This window comes from Ochotona princeps, chromosome 27 (assembly GCF_030435755.1).
Source record: "Ochotona princeps isolate mOchPri1 chromosome 27, mOchPri1.hap1, whole genome shotgun sequence".
Taxonomy (NCBI): Eukaryota; Metazoa; Chordata; class Mammalia; order Lagomorpha; family Ochotonidae; genus Ochotona; species Ochotona princeps.
In genome coordinates, this window is record NC_080858.1 from 25,609,858 (window position 1) to 25,628,647 (window position 18,790).

The 18,790-nt window shown below is 47.6% G+C and overlaps 1 protein-coding gene across 5 annotated transcripts in view; it reads left to right on the forward strand.

Annotated features, from left to right (window-relative positions):
• The window catches only part of PPHLN1 (periphilin 1), a 70,883-nt gene extending 54,365 nt beyond the window's left edge, over positions 1 to 16,518 (forward strand). For 2 of the 5 annotated variants that reach the window (XM_058656125.1, XM_058656126.1), the window contains 3 exons: positions 1,019 to 1,138; positions 4,775 to 4,906; positions 16,228 to 16,517. In XM_058656125.1, the coding sequence (XP_058512108.1) occupies positions 1,019 to 1,138; positions 4,775 to 4,906; positions 16,228 to 16,422 (447 nt within the window). In that variant the 3' untranslated portion in view covers positions 16,423 to 16,517. Of the gene's footprint in view, positions 1 to 1,018; positions 1,139 to 4,774; positions 4,907 to 16,227 lie in introns of all 5 variants that reach the window. The other 3 variants (XM_058656127.1, XM_058656128.1, XM_004597888.4) reach the window with 2 other exon arrangements.
• The last annotated feature ends 2,272 nt before the right edge of the window (positions 16,519 to 18,790 follow it).

Sequence of the window (18,790 nt, forward strand, 5' to 3'; positions counted from 1 at the left end):
AAAGAAGAGATGCAATCACAGTGTGGAGTACCAGGGCCTACAGGATGGAAATGTGTTGTGTGGACACAAAATGGAATCCTAACATAGGCCTTAATGTTGTGGGAAGTAAGATCTGTGATCCAGAACAGAGTTTAATTTCTTCATGTTTATATTGATCCCCAAGAAGTAATGGATTCTCGTTAGAGGCTTCTGTGCGTTGGATTTATATCAACAAAACATGGAAAAGAAAGAAAAGCTGAATTTCCAAGCGTTATTTAGGATCCTTTGAAGTCTGTTACCTCTTAGTTTTCAGTTATGTGAAATGAACGTTACTAAGCCCTATTTCATTGCGGTGTCATAAAGTACCTGTATAAAGTCATCTTAGACCTAGCGTGTGCTTCACGTGAACTGAAAGCCGGGTCTGGGCTGAGCGTGGTGATGCAGCTGCCTCCTGGGATTCGGCTTCATGCTGTGCACCTGGCAGGTAGAACGTGCTAGCTGAAACGCACAGCCCTGCCACTCACATGGGTCCCTGACTCCTGACCTTGGCCTGGCCATCTGGGGAGTGAACCATGAGTGGAAGATGTCCCTCCCTTTCCTTTAGCCCCTTCCCTCTGGCCGTCCAGCTTTCAAATAAATAAATAAATGTTTAAAAGCCCTGGAGTCTTCTATAACTCTGTAGCTGTAGTTTGTTTACTATTGGATGTGGTTGGAGGAAGGAAGCACTTGTAGGATTGAAAAAGGAAGTTAAAACATCTTGCGGAAGTAGGCTTTGTAGGGTTACACATGTAGTAATGGTGTGTTTGGGGAGATTTCATTCTATTTTGCGGAATGTAGGTAGTGTTGCAGTCAAATTCGGTGTGTTGTCTTCTGTCTTCTATTTACAGTTATTGTGTGAATTGCCAGTGTCTTTTGTTGTTTGGAGTGTACCTCTTTTCCATGTGGATTTGAAGGCTTGTGATCTTAAGGAGGTCTGCTGGTTGTTGTGTCTAAAGCTCACAAGCCTTGGGAATGGTAACAGTCCACTCGCTTTTGTCAGACGCTGGACAAACCCAGCAGACCAACTGCGAAGGAGCTTGCGGAGGCTGCAAGCAAGTGGGCGGCTGAGGAGCTGGAGAAGGTGGATGAAAGGAACTTGCCAGATATTTCCGAGTATGAGGTAAGGTCTGACCTGTGAGAGCTATAGCCAGCACGCAGCGACTGCCATTGTCATCATCTTGTCTCTCAGTGTCTCTGCTAGTTTGGAAGCTTAAGAACAGTGCAGCACGGGTTTTAGAGAAACCTAACACCTGGGTCCACCTGTGCACAGCAAGCCAGTCACTGGAGGGCAGTGAGCCAGGCAGCTGGGCCCAGTTCCCAGACTCCTTGAGTGTCAGGGTTGTTTGGGATGGAGTCTGAGGTGAGAGGTGTGTATGAACTCCCTGGGGGGTTCCTGGGGAACCCTCCTTTGGTTCATCAGCAGTTGTTCTTTTGGGGATTTTGAGGACAGGAACATGGACTTCTGTCACCCTGAAAATACCCTTCAGCCTGCTGAAGTCAATGGCTACTCCTTTACCTAAGGGAGTTCATTCTAGTAAGAGACTGATTTGCAATTATAAGATGGGTTGTTAAGGGAAGGGCCTAACAGGATCTAATCACAAACTAATACATTCAGAGGAAAAATTGATTTGATCTTGGATTACGGGCTGTATTGATATTAGGTATCAGAAGAAAGATGTCTTCCCCCTCTAGTTGGCTGCACAAATGGGTGCAACAGCCAGGGCTGGGTCAAGCTGAGACCAGGAGCTTCGAACAGGTGTCCTATGTAGGTCAGGACCACAAGCCCTTGGGCCATCTTCGGCCATTCTCTCAAGTGCATTAGGGAGCTGAATCTTTGGTTCTGAAGCATCGCAGACTTGAACAGCCTGTGGAATATCAACCTTTGAAATTTCATGTGGAAGTAATATGCTTACCTACGGTTTTGTAGTCTACAATAAGATTTTTTGTGCACTGTTCATATGAAGAGCAAATCCTGTCAGAATTGAGGCGCTCTTTTAGGAACACGGATGTGTCCTTCAGATATCCATTGTCCTTGAATAGGTCAGATCCTCTTTATTACTGTAGCTCTGTGGGTAGATATGTGTGTGCTTGCTGTTGCTCTAGCTGTGTGGGTAGATACACACATGCCTGCTGTTGCTCTAGCTGTGTGGGTAGATACACACATGCCTGCTGTTGCTCTAGCTGTCCCTTGGATAGGCATGTGCTCCTGCTCTAGCTCTGTGGTTGGATACACAGTTGCTTGTGAATGGCTGTGTGGGTAGGTAACACAGGCTCGATGTTCTAGCTGTGATGTTCTAGCTGTGTCGGTTGCTCTGGCTTCCAGCTGTGCCTGTAGATACTTACATGTGTTTGAGTAACTGTATCCAAGAGCTCAGTATGCCCTTTGGCACTCTTCCGTTATTACTGAACAGTGTTAACGATGTAGTATAAAGAAAAATGCCTTTGACATGGTCACTTTGGTGATTTAATAATTTAAAATAATGATTTTTATGTTACTAAGTATTATATAATTTTATAAATTGCTTTTTTAGAATAAGACTGCTTATGTCCTTAATATTTTATCTTTAATTAGCAAGACTTTATGCAGGCTTCATTTATGTGGAATATGAACAGCAATAGTAGTACTTAATTCCCCCCCATGTCCCCCCACCTCCTTTTTTGTGGTAATTTAAAACAAAATTTTATTTTATGATACTGGTCCGTAGGCTCCTGGATTTCCCCTCCCCCTTCCCAAACCCTTTCCTTCCCCTCACCGCCCCCCAGTATTACTACAATAGTGTAGCCCATCATACACTCCTAAGTCCATCATTCTGCTATTAAGTATATCCTGACATTGTAGGTATGGACAATGGCAGAGAGTCCAGCATCCTACTGTCAAGATACATTTAACAGTTTCATAGGGAGCCATCTTTGCTTTCGAAGTAGAGATGCATACTGCACTGTATCTTCACATCTGGATATGATAGTCTCTATTACACAGTTACTATACATCCCCTTAAATGAAAAGCCATAAAACAAGATCAACAGCAGAAAGAAAAGTAGAAAATTAGCAACATGAAGTTAAATAATATGCTACTGAATGACTAATGTGTCATTGAAGAAATGAAAAAGAAACAAACTTTCTTGAAGAAAATGATGCTACTGTATGACCTGTGTGTCACTGGAGAAATTAATAAGGAAAAAGAAAAACTCTGAAGACATAAAAACAAAATATCAAAACCCATGAGATGTACCAAAAACAGTATTGAGAGGGTCATGTCTACAGAAAAATAGAAATATCTCAGATGATTAATAATGCATTTCATGGACTTATTAAAGAAAAAGGAGATAAAAAATGATGAAAATCACAGCAGAAATAGAATTGAGACTAAACAACTACAGAATGCAAGAAAAAGAGCCATTATTATAAGAAGATGAGCAAAGCAAACTTTTAGCCAGACTAGCAAAGAAAAAAAAATAAGCAAGCAAGAAAAACCAAGTGAAATTAAGATATGAGGAGTCTTCAAGAGTGTACAGGAAATGGGCCCGATGACGTGGCCTAGTGGCTAAAGTCTTCGCCTTGAGCACGCTGGGATCCCATATGGGCGGCCGCTGCACTTCCCATCCAGCTCCCTGCTTGTGGCCTGGGAAAGCAGTTGAGGACAGCCCAATGCTTTGGGATCCTGCACCTGTGTGGGAGACCCAGAAGAAGTTCCTGGCTCCTGGCTTCAAATTGACAACAGCACCGGCCGTTGCATTCACTTGGGAAGTGAATCATTCGACGGAAGATTTTCTTCTCTATCTCTCCTCCTCTCTGTATATCTGACTTTGTAATAAAAATAAACAAATCTTTTAAAAAAAGAAGTGTACAGGAAATGCGCATTATGTTTTCATTAATTCAGTTGCAAAGTGGCAATGACCCACAATTACATACATGTCTTCCGTCTGCTGGTTAATTCCCCAAATGGCTGCTATCGTCTGGCCTGGGCTAGTATGCCAGGAAACAGGTCCTCCAGGTGGATGGCAGAAACTGAAAGATTTTAGCCATCTGTTGCGTGCCAGCCACTGCAGCATGGACCTGCACTGTCACTTAGCCATGGCAGTACGGCATCAGCCATGAAATGTGGACATCCAAGTGGCAGCTCAAACGCTGCAGCAAGTCGGACCTACACATTATCTTCTGTCTGTCCACACTGTTAGCGGTGCTATCACTTCTGTTCCTGCGTACACTGCCTACTGCCTACCTGCTTTTCTCTCTCTCTCTGTCTTTCTCTCTTTGGTGGAGGGAGGGACGCAGGTGGAAGGACACAGTTGACAATATATTGATCATGAATAACCCGTGAGATTATTTACTAATAAAATATTGCTATGAAATAGTGTGGTTATTATTGTTTTGTGAAATTGTTTATTTTAATGATTTTAATCAATTTTCAGGTGGTTGGAACAAGATGCTTTGAGTTCTGAAAGTGGAGGCCCTTTTTTTGGTCATATTTCCTTTTAATAAACTGCTTGTATACACACCTCATTTGCAGTAGGCCTTTTTCATTTGAAGGTTGTAGAACTAGATTGCTAAAGGGGAGTCACTAATCCAGCTTTGGACAACTTCTAAAGCTGTATTTCCTCTTCCATTCTGTTCACCTGTGCGCCTGTACCTAATAAAATTGAAGTAAGTTTTTGCGTTACAAGTCCTAGCACTTGCTTGAGTGTAATCTATTCCAGCTGTCAGCATTCCCCATGCTTTGAGAAAGTCATGACCCATTGTGAATTCCTTTTCAAGGTGGAACCCACGGCACCATTGTTCACTGAGCAGCCCGAGGAACCTGAATCCAGTGCACCCAAAGGCGTGGAAGACAGCCAGCTCAGCACTCGTTCTAAAGCAATAGCGATGAAAACCAAAGAGATTGAGCAGGTGAGAGTCTGCTGTCCCTGGGTCCGTCTGTGTATCAGCACTTGGTGTGTTCCCCGGGTCCGTCTGTGTATCAGCACTTGGTGTGTTCCCCGGTCCGTCTGTGTATCAGCACTTGGTGTGTTCCCCGGGTCCGTCTGTGTATCAGCACTTGGTGTGTTCCCCGGGTCCGTCTGTGTATCAGCACTTGGTGTGTTCCCCGGGTCCGTCTGTGTATCAGCACTTGGTGTGTTCCCCGGTCCGTCTGTGTATCAGCACTTGGTGTGTTCCCCGGGTCCGTCTGTGTATCAGCACTTGGTGTGTTCCCCGGGTCCGTCTGTGTATCAGCACTTGGTGTGTTCCCCGGGTCCGTCTGTGTATCAGCACTTGGTGTGTGCACACATCTGTTGAGCACGTAGATTTCGTTGGTCTTACCCATTGGGGTGCTGAAGTTGTAGTAGAAACAATTTTTTAATTTAAGCTAATTTTAGTCATTGTGATTACTGTAGTTTCCTGTCCTTGTTTTTTTATAAAATAAGAAATTTTTTATTTGCTTAGAGAATATAATTATTTAGTTTAAAAAAAAAAGAACTTTTAGACATTGCATGGAAGAATATAAAGAAAATGTTAGCATGTTTTTTAATATTAGGGTTAGATATATTTCATGTTTTTCATGTACATTTAAGCTTTTTCCAGCTATTAAATAGAATATAAAAAATAGTGTTTAAAGCTAATTTTTAGCAGTAAGTTTCTGAAAAGTAGGGTCTTTTTTGATTTTTAACCTACCTGATAAGCTGTTATAATTTTACAAGAATTGAATGTGAAATGCTTTGTACAGTGTCACTTGTTGTACAAGCATGTTTCATGTTTTCACTTTCCAGAGCTTGAAGTAAACGTCCCTAAATTGTTATATAATCATGTAAAAATCATTAGAAATTGTAAGAGAATCAAGACTTTTTCTCAAAGTGGCAATTTTCACATAGATTCAAAAATTCTCTGCCTTGGTTGAAGGGGACCTAACCTGAATCGGATCCTGGAGGTGTTTCGTTGTCACACCAATGGCACAGAGCAGCCAGAACCAGAACAGGACGTTTCCGTGCATGTCAGTAGTTTTGAAGTGAGAGTAGTGAGTCTCCCATCAGCTGCTTTGCTCCCCCGGTGGCCGTAGTGACTGGGCCCATTTCCTGTACACTCTTGAAGACTCCTCATATCTTAATGTATTCAACCCCAAAGCCTGAGGCGCTCTTGAGAAATCAATTCCAGTTTCAATGAGGTAGAATTCTAGCATCAAGCCCCTAGGTCCACATTACTTTCCTGTAAACTCCCAGTGTCCTCTCTCACACGCACGGCAGAGTCCCAGGTGCTTGGACCATCATCTCCTGCCTGAAGATTTAAAAATAAGATGCTACAACAAAGTAGGTCTTTTCTGTGTGATCGGCATTGGACACGTGTCCTTCGTGCGGGGCTGCTTGGTTGCAGCTCTTGTCCATGGCCCGTGAGTCCAACACACTCATTGTCTCTCAGGCTCAATGGTAGGCTGGTTTTGTTTCTTTTAGAGCAGCTGTAAGAGTAGCCAGACGCACAGTCTTCTGAAGATTGTTGGTGGAAGTTGTGAGCATGGAAAGAATCTACTTTTAGCCTCAGCTGGTGAGATGAAATAGATTTCCAAGTAGTGGCAGCTGCATGTACTGTGGTGCGTGCCTGATCAGTGCGTTTCATGCCCACCCTATGGAATAGAAACATTCTTTGTTTTCGCTTTGTTAGAGCAAATCACAAACATTGTTAAAAGTCCAGCTTGCGTCGCTATCTTGTCTAGACATCAAGTCTACCTTGCTGTGTTTAACAGTCCCTTATCCCCGCCACAGTGATACTTTGCACATACGGATGTGGTGCAGTATACTCATGTAAGATTGGCCTTTGAAAAATCTTTTCCCAAAGCAAAAGGAAAGCAAATCATTCTTTTTGATGAAATGTCACCATTTTTGAAGTGAACAATGAGCTGCTCCTTCTGGTCTAACTCTTACTGCAGAGCCTGTGCTGAATTACATGTTAGAAATCCCACTGAAAGAACTTTTTCTGAAAGTTGTCTGTGTGAGACAGCTTGTATTGTGTTTAAAATTATCAAAATCGTTTCAGCCTTTAATGTTTTATGCCCGACGTAAATCTTGAAGCAGTTTGATGGTCCTGTTACGGGGTTGTGTCTAAGACAGAAGCTGACATCGGCTGGAGCCATGTTAGGATGTGTGCTCTCCCAGGGGTCAGGCCCCAGGGGTGTCCTTGTCTAGCTGGCTGTGGGGGCCTTTCACTTGCTCTCTCCCGCTGGAGCCTGCTCTGCCTTCTCTTCCTTGCAGCTCCTCTTGGTCGGGCCTCTGCCCCGCGCACTGCACATTGCCGGTGCTTCTGTGGGATTGAGCCTCGTCTGGAGCAGGCCCTGTTTGGGAAGCAGTTTGTGGGATGTTGGGCAGTGCGTTGCTTCTGCAGCTTTAGCTCTGATGTGTGCCTTTCTTATCTGCCTTGGACCTTGAGCTGTGTGTCTTGTCGTCCTTTACTGAGTCTTATTTTTGCTTTTACCTTTGCTTCAATATTAATGTCATCAAAACAGAAAGTTTACTGTGCGGTGTTTTACTTGTTTTTGGGTGAATTGGATTTTGCTTTCAGAAAGTCATCCTCCCTTGGCTTGCTCTTTCAGTGTCGGTGCTGCGTTGCTTCAGGTGGAAGCCGACCCTGCATAGGTGCCTGCTTGCCTGCGACTCCCTGCTTCTGCTGCGCTTGCTGTCGGTCCGGCTGCTCTCATATTCCCCTTCACCTGTCATCCTCCTGAAACACCTGCTGTCTTCTCAACTGTTACAGAATTGTCTTAGAGCTAGTCATACATTGGCTGCAGTTACCACCCCCTGAGTTCATTGTCTTCTCAGTGCATTTAGGTAACACATTTTTATCAATTATACCAAGAAAACCTCATTTTTTTCCTTGAAGAAAGCTTGACAATATATTTCAGGGAGGAATTGATGTTTCTTTAGTTTCCTAGTGGGAATTGGTTCTCTTACCACTTATTTTTGGTTTTTGGTATTTTTCTCCTCCTGGTATTCTTTCTTCTGTCTCTCTTTCTGTCTCTCTCTCTGTTTAAGATTTATTTATTTGATTTGAAAGACAATGGGAGACAGAGAAAAAGAGAAGGCCCCTGTCTGTTGGCTCATACCCAAGTGGCTCAGCTGCCAGAGCTGAGCCAATCTGAGGCCAGGAGCCAGGCACCTCCTCCGGTTTCCCTGTGAGTGCAAGGTTCCAAGGACTTGGAGCCATGCTGTGCTGCGTTCCCAGGCCATGAACACTGAGCTGGTTGGAAGTAGAGCAGCTGAGATAGAAACCGATGACCATATAGGATGCTGGCGCTTGAAGATGGAGGATTAGCCTGTTGAGCCACATCAACAGCCCCCATCTTTGCATTTTAAGGAATGTGTTTCTGAGTGTTTTGAAGGCCGAGAATTTTCCAGGAAATGTGTTGTGCTGTTGCCTCTGTTTCACGTGTTTGGAAAGCTCAGGTGATGTTTTTTCAAGTTTATCATAGGAAGGGAGGGCAGTGACTATTTTCTGTTCTCACTTTCGTTGAAATGGAGATTACAAATTTGCTGCAGCATTTGGTGACCAGCACAGTGGTTCAGGTTGGATGCTCTTTGGTGGATTGTCCTGTTGAAGAGGTGCCGATGGGGCTGGGGTGTTTGCTTTCCACTGGTGTCTTGCGTGTCCCTTCCGGCACTAACTCGCAGTCACTGGTGGGCTCCTCTTGTGAATGGGCTGAGAGACTGGGGCAGGTGGGAAGGATGTGATTACTGACTGTGTTACTGAGACTTTAGAGAGCGGCCTCGGACAGAGAGGAAGGTAGATTGTGGACACTTTATTGAGAAATTTGAATGCAAGAAAAAAATGTGTGAGTTCTCTCCATAGGCACATCATCTTTGGCACAAATTTTGAGTATTTTTTTGAAGATGAGATGGGCTGTAGAGAAACGCTTGGTTCTTGCTTGGAAGCAGGATAATGCGAACCTAAGTTAGTTGGGGTTTGGCAGAAGTGCAGTGCAATCCGCCCTCTGTTAACTGGGAGGCATTGGGTCGAGGCTTAGAGGACAGGAGGAGGGCTGCAGATCCACTGCTGGCATGCACGACCCAGGCCAGCCCTCAGCAGCACAAACAGCAGCTGCTCTTGAAAACAGAACAGTTCTACCCTGGGGGCAGTAGGACAGGAGGGTGAGACCAGCTTTGGGAAAGAGCAAGGGGGAATGAGATACAGGGAAGGGGGTCCCGTCAGCCCGGCCAGCTTCAGGGGCCGTGTGGGTTCTCTGTCGGCCTGCGAGCAGGATGAACACCTCAAAGACCGAGAGAGAGAGGTGGGCAACCAGCGACAGCGCTGCAGCTGCCCGGGTGGGAGCCACGGTGGGTGCAAGCACCCTGAGCTTGCTTCCCTCCGTGATCAGAGGTGGTGATTTGATGGAAAAACCTTCTTTTCTAATAAAACCTGTTCCTTTGGCTGAGTTATTTAGATGCCCAGGCGTTTCGCCGGTGTGTTCAGCTGCTCGTTGCTGACTTTCTTCTTTCCAAACCTAAGCAGGAAATGGAAAAGGTATTGAAATTCTAAAAAATTTTCCACCCAGTAGCACTAAACAATAGTGATTTAAAACAAAGGGGAGTGCTGTGGAGTGATTGGAACTTCACTTTTCCAAGCCAGATAAATATCTGCCTGTGTTTTCCTGATCTGTGGCTCTGTTGAATGTCATTTCTCTGTTGGACCCCCGCAGCATCTCCTGCCCCTGGAGTGAAGGGTGGGGCCGTGGCTGCAGAGGGCCTCTGGCTCTGTCCGCTGCCTCTCCCGGTGGGGCGCTGTGGCCATCCTGACCTCAGAGACTAGGTCCCTGTGTCCAGCTCGCAGGTGGCACTTGTACTCAAACATGTCACATCCCTGGCCTTCCTGAGCAGCCGCAGCGTCACTGCCCCTGCTTACCACGGCTGTAGAAGGAGGTCTCCATGGAGCCCAGGGGAAGTGAGCCTTTGGAAAACAGTGCTCACGTTTCACTGTTTATTCAGTATCCCCACAAACTTAACTTACCTGCATTGGTTGTGTGTTTTTACTATTTTGTCATGCCTTCACAGCGTGCCAGCCACGGAGGCATGTTGTCCCCCACTTGTGCTAACTGCGAGTGTAGCAGGTGCTCAGATTGCCACTGAGTAAGGAGGTCTGAGAGTTGGATGCTCCGCGTGCTGTGCCCCTGAGAATCCCGGTGGCTCTGTGAGCCCAGGTACCACCCCTCCCACCAGGAGCCAGCAGACGGCGGGTGGGCCGGCTCATCGCAGCCCAGACCAGGGCTCTGCCCACAGAGGTGTCGCTCTCCTCTTCAGCTCAGGAATAGTTTCAATCCCTGTACACATACTTTTCTCAAGCTGCCAAATAAAGCCGGGAGTTTTCATGTGCAGCCTGCCCTGCCATGGTAGTTGTGTCCATGGAAGTTTATAAACAATAACTCAACGATAGGATTGTTGGCATTCTTGCCTTGTGCTTTCGCTGTTGAGGCAGAATGCTGTAACTTCTCCTGATCTTACCTGTCATATTTTTCTGCATTTTCTTTCCTCTTTGTGGCATGTGTGTGGGTGTTCGGGCTCATTGCTGAGGTCATGCAGTTGACTCTCACCTGTAGAGTGCTTGAGGTTGAAGCAGGCGTGAGTTGTCATGGGTGTGCAGAGACAGGAAGGCAGCGAAGACCGAGTTGAACCTGTTTCCGTCGGGGTGGATCAGTGCTCGGGGTGTGAGGGGAATGGTCAAACAGGAGACTTTTAAAATTGTGTTTCAGTGTCCTGATTTAGCGTGGCTGTGGCATCTGCAAAGCAAGAATAGCTAAATATCCTTTAGAACAAGTGGTTTTCCAAGGGCTGCAGCCCTGCACAGCGGAGTTGTGGCACTTCCTGGCACCCACAGGAGTCTGCCCCCTCTCTCGTCCCAGACGGTGCTGTGCAGCTGCTCGGCTTCCGGTGTTCCGTCTTGCTGCGTGGGGCCTCCCTGGACTGGTGCCGATTTCTGATACTGTGTGTTTTTTGTTTTTTGTAGAATGTAATTAAATGCTTTGTGACACTGGTATCCCATATGGGTTTGAGTTCTAGTCACATCTGTTCAGTTCATGTCCAGCTGCCTGCTAATGGATCCAGGAAAACCATGGCCCCTGCACCATGGAGGAGATCCAGGGCAAGCTGCAGGCTCCTGGCTTCACCCTGGCCCAGCTCACGGTGAAGCGAACCAGCACTTCATGTCTGTCTAACTCTGCCTTTCAAATAAATAAATCGCTTTTAAGAGGTCTGTTGGGGCCCGGTGCAGTATCCTAGTGGCTAAAGTCTTCGCCTTGCATGCCCCTAGATCCCATTTGGGTGCCGGTTTGTATCCCGGCTGCTCCACTTCCCTTCCAGCTCCCTGCTTGAGGCCTGGAAGGCAGTGGAGACAAAGGCTTCTAACTGGTTCACTCTCTCAGTGACGACAGCAATTCAAGTTGGGGTGGAGTGAGGCCAGCGTCAGGAGCTTCTCCTGGGTCTCCCACATGGGAGCAAGGACCTGGGGAGTTGGGCCGTCTCCACTGCTTCTGCACGCCTAGAACAGGGAGCTGGACGCACGTGGAGCAGCCGGATTCACACTAGGAATGCATAAGGAATGTGAGCATCACAGGTGTGACTTGCTCTGCCGTAGCACCATCCCTCAGTAATGCAGCTTTGGAAAAGAAAGATTTATTTTTCTTGGAAAGTCAGATTTACAGAGAGAAGCAGAGACAGAGAGATCTTCCATCCTCTGGTTCACCCCCCAAGGGGGTCTAACGGCCGCAATGGCTGAGCCGGTCTGAAGCCAGGAACCCGGAACCTCTTCTGGGTCTGACGCAGGTGCAGGGTCCCAAGGCTTTGGGCCGTCGACTGCCTTCCCAGGGCACAAGCAGGGAGTTGGAAGGGAAGTGGAGCATCATGGGACACAAACCGGCTCCCATATGGGATCCCACACATGTAAGGGAAGGACTTTAGCCACTAGGCTACTGCGCCAGGCCCTAATGTAGCATTTTCAAACAAAGAATTCAGTAATTTGCTCAGGAAAGAAGTCTTACCCATAAAAAATAGTTTCTGGACCTTTAAATACTACAAATAACATTTGGCACTCACAGTGTTAGGTTTATTTTTTTTTTTTCTTGTTGTCATGGGACCCTGGAAATGGGCGTGTGCGTGAGGAAAGGAGAGGTTTAATGCGTTTTCCCAGGATGTGCTGGTGTGCCAGGGTTCTGTCTGTGACGGGTCTACACGGGCACGTGATGCTGCCGTGCCAAGCAGGGTTAGAGGGGAAGCCGCAGTCGGCTGGGTTTTCCGGCACTCACGGCTGGGGCGGTGCCTTTTGACCCTCATTTCATTAGAAACAGTCAAGTATTAAATGCTGCTAATCCAAACAAAAATTTTATTTCTAGTTTTCCTGTTATTCTTACATAAGTTTATTTGACATTCCAGTCTGAGTTATTTTACTAACAAACACGACACAGACTCCACACAAAAAGAGTCATTTATACTAACGGCTCACCATTTTTGACAGTTAATACATATAGTAGATGCTTTATTGAAGGTATGTGTGGCAGTGTGAGTTTTCAGTAGTCTGGTAGAATTCTGGGTTATCGATCCGTTGATCAGTGTTTGACAAAGTGTCAAGTCATTCAGCATTCACTAGATGTCAACGTTACACCACATGTAAATTTCAGCTGACTGGATTTCCCAGCTTACGTCACACTTTTAAGTAGATTATCTTTAAGACTGATATAATGTTTGGTGGGTAACAGCTCTTCCTGGTGTCAGCATGCTGTGGAGGAAGCAGTGTGCCCAGTAGGTGCTGTGAGGACAGCATGTGGCTGTAGTAGGATGCCTTGGTGTGGGTATGGGCAGACAGGACTGTTGGTCACTGTTAGACAAGTCCTTAGTGTGCATTTGTAGTGCCAGATGGACTACTAAATAATAAATTGAAATCAATTCCCAGTAACTATAGGTTTTGCTAATATTATAAATAAGAAAAATATGATAGAGTTTGAAAATATGTGCTTTCATTCATACATAATGGGATTTATGGACTCTGATAACTGCATAATCTTTTTTTTTTTTAATTTTTATTTCGAATGATACTTACATAGTTGATTAGGGTGGAAGGATCAAGGGTCGTAGATAAGTAGGTGTGATCGTTGTTTGCAAGTTCTCTATTTTTCCTGTATCTGGTGGGAGGGGAGAGACAGGGAGAAGCCACACCCAGCCTCCCACCCACCCCAGCACCTGGGGATGGGGAGCAGCCACCCGATGTCAACCCAGGGTCCTGATGTGGCACACGCACGGAGGGTTGTGCCCAGGTAGTTGTGATAGTTTAGAAACGCCCAGCTTGCCAGTCCAATGTCCATTGGCTGACATAGTCCACCTTAGGGTCTCCATTTGCCCAGATATTTGCTGTCACCGTTGAGCTGGAGTAGCTGTCCAATTTGTTCTGTTCTGCTTCCCCTGCTATGGTAGCACATGTCATCTGCAGGCCACCATGGGCTGTAGTGTCCCCTATGTGGATCTTAGCCATCCATCCACTGCTCCGACTTTACTACTGAGGAGGATCAATTCTCACAGGTGGGTCTAAGGGCCAAATTCAGACGACCCAGACCCCACTCAATCCCCCTCCCTGGGGCTCACAGATCAGGCATCCACCACCTGGGCTCATGGTGTGCATATCTTTAGAGAGAAAAGTCAAATAAATGATTTTAAACCCCAATGGATTTTAGCTGCTTTTGGCATGCCTGATGCTGAAGCCCTTGTTAAGCCGCAGCTGTGCCTGTTATGTTACTTGGCAGATGAGTGATTAAGTCGACTGTTTCCTTCATTTGCATGTTATGAACTGAAATCAGATACAGTACAGTTTTCTCCTGTTGGGGGCAGTGAAGTCTGTCCCCCAAGGACTGGTAACTGTTGAGCTTTCATCATGGGAAATTATAGCCTGACTTGATCTGTGTGAGATGAAGGGTGGTAGGGCATCTTTAATGGATTTGCAGTTACATCCAAGAGGAGACAGATCTGAGCCACTGCCTTGGCCCTCCTGTCCCATGACACGCTGCTGGCTGGCAGCTTGGCCTAAGGGTCAGCGGACATCTTTCTGTCCTTGGCAGGTGCTCTAGGTGTGTGAATGCTTACACTGTGTGCCGGGGCCAGCTCCAGCTGAGTTCTGAACTCCAGAAAGTTGTGCGGAGTAGATGTAGAAAAGGAAAGAAATGGACAAATGCAAGAAAGCTGTCCCCTTTATTTGTGCAGAAACCCTCACGAGCTCTGGTACATATTTTTGAGGTCATGGTCAAGTGGGTGTATCGTGTCCCCCGCATCCACTGTGCGGACCCTAGCAATTGTGAAACCCACCCTCAGCATGTAGCAGGTGAAGCCACACCTGCAGCTGCCAGGGGCCAGCGCCCACGCCACACAGGGCACAGCTCAGTTCTGTCGGTGGCTTGGATTTGCCATGGAACAGATTTCGGAAACGTGCTTTGTATTCCACGTGTTGGAGGGTGAGGTCTTACTTCAACAGAACACCAGTTCTTTCCTATCTGATGCCAGCAGCGTACTCTACCCTGCGTCGTAGACAAAGTGCTCTCTGCTGGATGGTTGAGTGCTTCACTTGGACCTAGGTTTTCTTGCCAGACAATGTAGAATGCATACCTGTTCCCACGGAGTTGTCAGCACGCTTTCAGATTGACAACGAAATGTAAACTTTTAACACTTAGAGTGTTTTGTTGCTAGGGTAACCATTTTCCATTTAAATGGATATATAAACATTTAATGTAGTTCCATATTTTATATGCAAATCTATAACATAGTTAAGTTCTATAAGTAGCCTAAAGTACGGTAAAAAGCAGTCTTCCATAAAGGAATTGGCAGGTTAATTTGCAGTGTAACTTCACTGAGGAGCCTGTGCAGCTTGGGCCACCCACAGAGTGGTCTGCGGAGGCCTGGGTGGTGCAGGAGCTGTTAGTGTGTGGGCTGGCTGGCTGGGTGAGGAAGGCGCCCCCTGGGACTGGAGCGTCCTTGTTCTGTGTCCTGGCTGCCCCTCCCGCCCCGCGCATCCCCTTGACGTGGGAGCTCCATGAGAGCAGGTGTTCCACACTGCTTGCTGGGGCCGTCCTTGGGATGCCCATGCACTGCGCCCTGTGTGCTGGGTTCATTTCTCAGTTTTTCACAACACTAATATCAGTTCTGGGTAATGTGCGCCTCGGGAGAAGCTGGAGTGAGTAAATTACGTAAATTTATTAATTAAACTTAACAGTGTGAGTAAATTCCATCACAATTTAGAAAAATGTGGGCTCTTTAGGCATTTTTAAGCATTCAAAGCAAATATTAGAGATGCGTACTAAAACACAGTTGCCTTCACTGCACTTGGAGCATACACGGTCACGAACCGAGCAGTGCCTTAGACGCCGATCTGTAAGGTTTTCAAAATGAGTGCAGGCCTGTGTTAGAGAACAAACACTGGTACATGCTCTTTATTTAAGGGGGAAAAGAGAAGTTGAGCAATTTCTAAAAAAGATTTACTTATTGTGGTTGAAAGTATTACAGAGGGAGAGAGTTAGGTCTTTGGTCGCTGGTTCACTCTGGCTGCAACAGCCAGAGCTGAGCTGATCCAAAGCCAGGACCAGCAGCTTCTCTTCGCTCTCCCACGTGGGTGCAGGGTCCCTAAGCCTGGGGCCAAAGCATGGATAACAATGTGAAAGTGGGTCTTGTGAGTTCAAACTAAGAGACTTTCATTGTGGAGGAAGCAACAGTGTTTGGGCAGGAAGTACTAATGTCTCTGATAACCTTATGCACACACTTTCTTGAAGTCAGTGGAAGACAGGTGTACGTTGAAGTGGAACCTGTAAGATAACGTTGGTGTGCTTATCGTTGCAGATAGATGTGTACATGCCAGGGTGCCTGTGTGTGAGACATGATTGTGTAGGGTTCAGTTTAACTTGGAAAGGGGGGTGTTGTATGCTAAACGGAACTTCATATTTGTAATCTGACTACAATCTAAAGGGAGGAATTATCACAGAAACTTCTTTGTTTCACACAAATGCGCCAGCCGGACTATGGCTGTGCTTTCCTTTGGCTCCTTTGATGCCCCTGGCAGCAGCGAGCACTTTGGGCCTGCAGGTGCTGTGATGGGCCGTGCTCCCTCTGGGTCAGCCAAGCTCATCAGGAAGGCTGCATGGTCTCGGGCCACCGTGCCTACAGCAGCACGGGAGCCGTTGGCTCGGTGCCTTCTGCCAGCCCCGCCCTGCTGACGCACTCGCTTCTCTGCTGTAGGTTTACCGGCAAGACTGTGAAACGTTCGGGATGGTTGTGAAGATGCTGGTGGAGAAGGACCCTTCCTTGGCCAAGTCCATCCAGCCTGCCCTGCGGCAGAACTTACACGAACTGGGTGAGCGCTGTGTGGGGGAGCTGAAACGCTTCATCGCCGAATATGACACTGCCGCTCCTGGGCTCGGAGAGCCGCTCTAGGAGGGTCCTCGCTCAGCAGGAAAGTGTTTCTAGATGACCTGAACCCTGGGCTGTGTAAATTCTTCATAGATGGAAGTTTTGCAGTGAAGAGACTTCCTTTGTGGTAGGTGACCACCTCTCCATGTCAAATAAAGCTCCTGCAGCCGCTCTCAGGTACAACCGTCTGCCCTCAGAGTGCTGTGTGCACTCCCCCCACAGGGGCCGTGGGGCAGCTGATTGTTCGTGCCCGAGAGCCACGTGCTGGCCTCCCCCGTGTGTCCTTCCTGCGGGAGTTTCTGTCTGGCAGCAGGGTTGTGAGGCCCAGGGCCAGACATCCCGTTTCATCCGTGTTCGAGTTTAGTGTCCTGATAAATGGGCCACATGGGGCATGGGAGCACTCGGTGTCCAGCAGCCCCCTCAGGGGGTGGCCTCGGGTTTAAAGTTGGGAGTTCCTGAACATTAAATATGCTTGAAATATCCGGAAGTCTACTTTTAATTTTTTCTATATAGGCCATCTTGCCCACTTGAGAAAATGGCTGATAAAATGCCCACAGTTAAAGCATGTGCAGGTTACCCAGGACTCCTGGGGTGTGCCCGGGCAGGCAGGTGTTCTCAGCCCTGCCCTCCATGTGCCACAGGGCCGCTTGGCCTCCTGGGGCACTGACTGCAGCCCAGGGGCATCCCAGCGGAGAGGGAGGCGGTCCCAGGTATCAGGCTGCTTCCTTTCCAGCCTCCTGTCTCCCACTCCCTTCTCCAACATGGCCAGGTTTTTGATAACGTTTGTTGAAAGTATCAAAAAAGCAACTCCAGAGTGAATATAACGTGAATAATGTGACCCATCTATGTCGGATGCCTCCAAATGCATGGTACCCAGTCGATCAGTTTCCAACCTGGTTGAGGGCAGTGATGAACACTGCTCCGTGGGCTGCTAGGGCCTTTGCTACGCCGATCTGACTGGTGTGAAGGCACCTCTGGCACTGTCCCCTGAGGTCACATGCTTTGTCATGTGCATTATAAAGGCCAAGAACTATTGGCCCGGCTGCCGTGTGCTGCCATGTGCAGCCCCGGTCTGCTTTCGACTACAGTCTCTTCGATGCAGGCCTGCGTTCTGGTAGTTCAGATATCGCAACTTTACAAGTAAACGTGAGAACGCAGCCCAGACAGAGGGTTCCCTTGGCTAGAGAGTCTCCGTTACACATGGTGGGAATGCGGGGCCAGCAGTCCTCCTCCTCCTCCTCCTCCTCTTCTCCCCCGTCCTCCTCCTCCCTCAGCTTCACTTCTGTGCCTGCTCTCTCCAACATGGCCACAGTAGCCTGCGCAGCGCCTAGTTCTGTGGGCTTTGCAGTGTTAAATCACTTGGGGTTTGGAGCTGCCTTTCCAGTCTAATTGTAGGATAGCACAGTTCATGTACCAGGGAATGTACTTTGCAAAATAGTCTAGGTTAAAGAGGTTTGCTTTTACACTATCATTTTTAGTAGGCCCAGTTACAAAAATTGTTATTTGACTCTGAAACCTTCAGTGGTCAACAGGAAAACCCCATTCTGTAAGATGTTTTGTTCATTTTAAAATTGCAAATAAAGCAACTAAGTTTAAGTAATGACGTTGTCTTTTGTGCTGCTTTGCCAAGTCTGAGTGGTAGGCCTTGGGGCCGGTGTTGTGGGGCAGCGGGTTAAGCCGCCGACTGAAATAGAAGCGTCGCATGTTGGTGCTGGTTTGAATCGAGGCTGCTCCACTCCAGTGCTGGTTACAAGGTCACCGGTGCTCACGTTTGTCCACTTGAGCTGGCTTCACAGAGGCACTGACTTTGTCCTGGAGGCACAGAGTCTGTTGCGGAAGTGGTTCAGGAGGAGGGGTGATGTGAAGGAGGGCCTGGGGGGCTGATCTTGGTGCGGTGCATGTGGGAATGGCGAGCAGGGTGTTTGCAGAAGATGAGCGGTTGGTGTGCAGCAGCTGGCGTGCAGGGGCCCTCTGCCTTTGCCTGGCCTGCCTCGGAGCAGCACGGACTCCTAGGACATGGCCCCTCTAGAGCTCCCTGCCTCCTCGTGCCCCTGGAGCTGGGTGTAGGCCACTCACAGACTCTGGAGCCAATGGGTCTTCCCAGCAGTTTCTCTGTTTGACCTTGGTTCTGTCGCTTCTTCCTGCAGGCACTACTGAGTGCTGCTGTCCTGTAGTGTGAGTGGAGCTCACGCTAAGGCTCAGGGCAAGGTTAGCCACTCCCCTTACGGGGGTGCGGCCTTAGCCTTTCTCGGAAACACCGGGATTGGCAAACTCGGTAAGCAGTATTCTTGCCCAAAACACTGATTTCTCAGCCACTTTCTTACCCTGAACCCATCTACAGATCTAGATGCTTCAGAAGGCAGGCCCTGGTGTTAGCTGCACTGCACTGCAC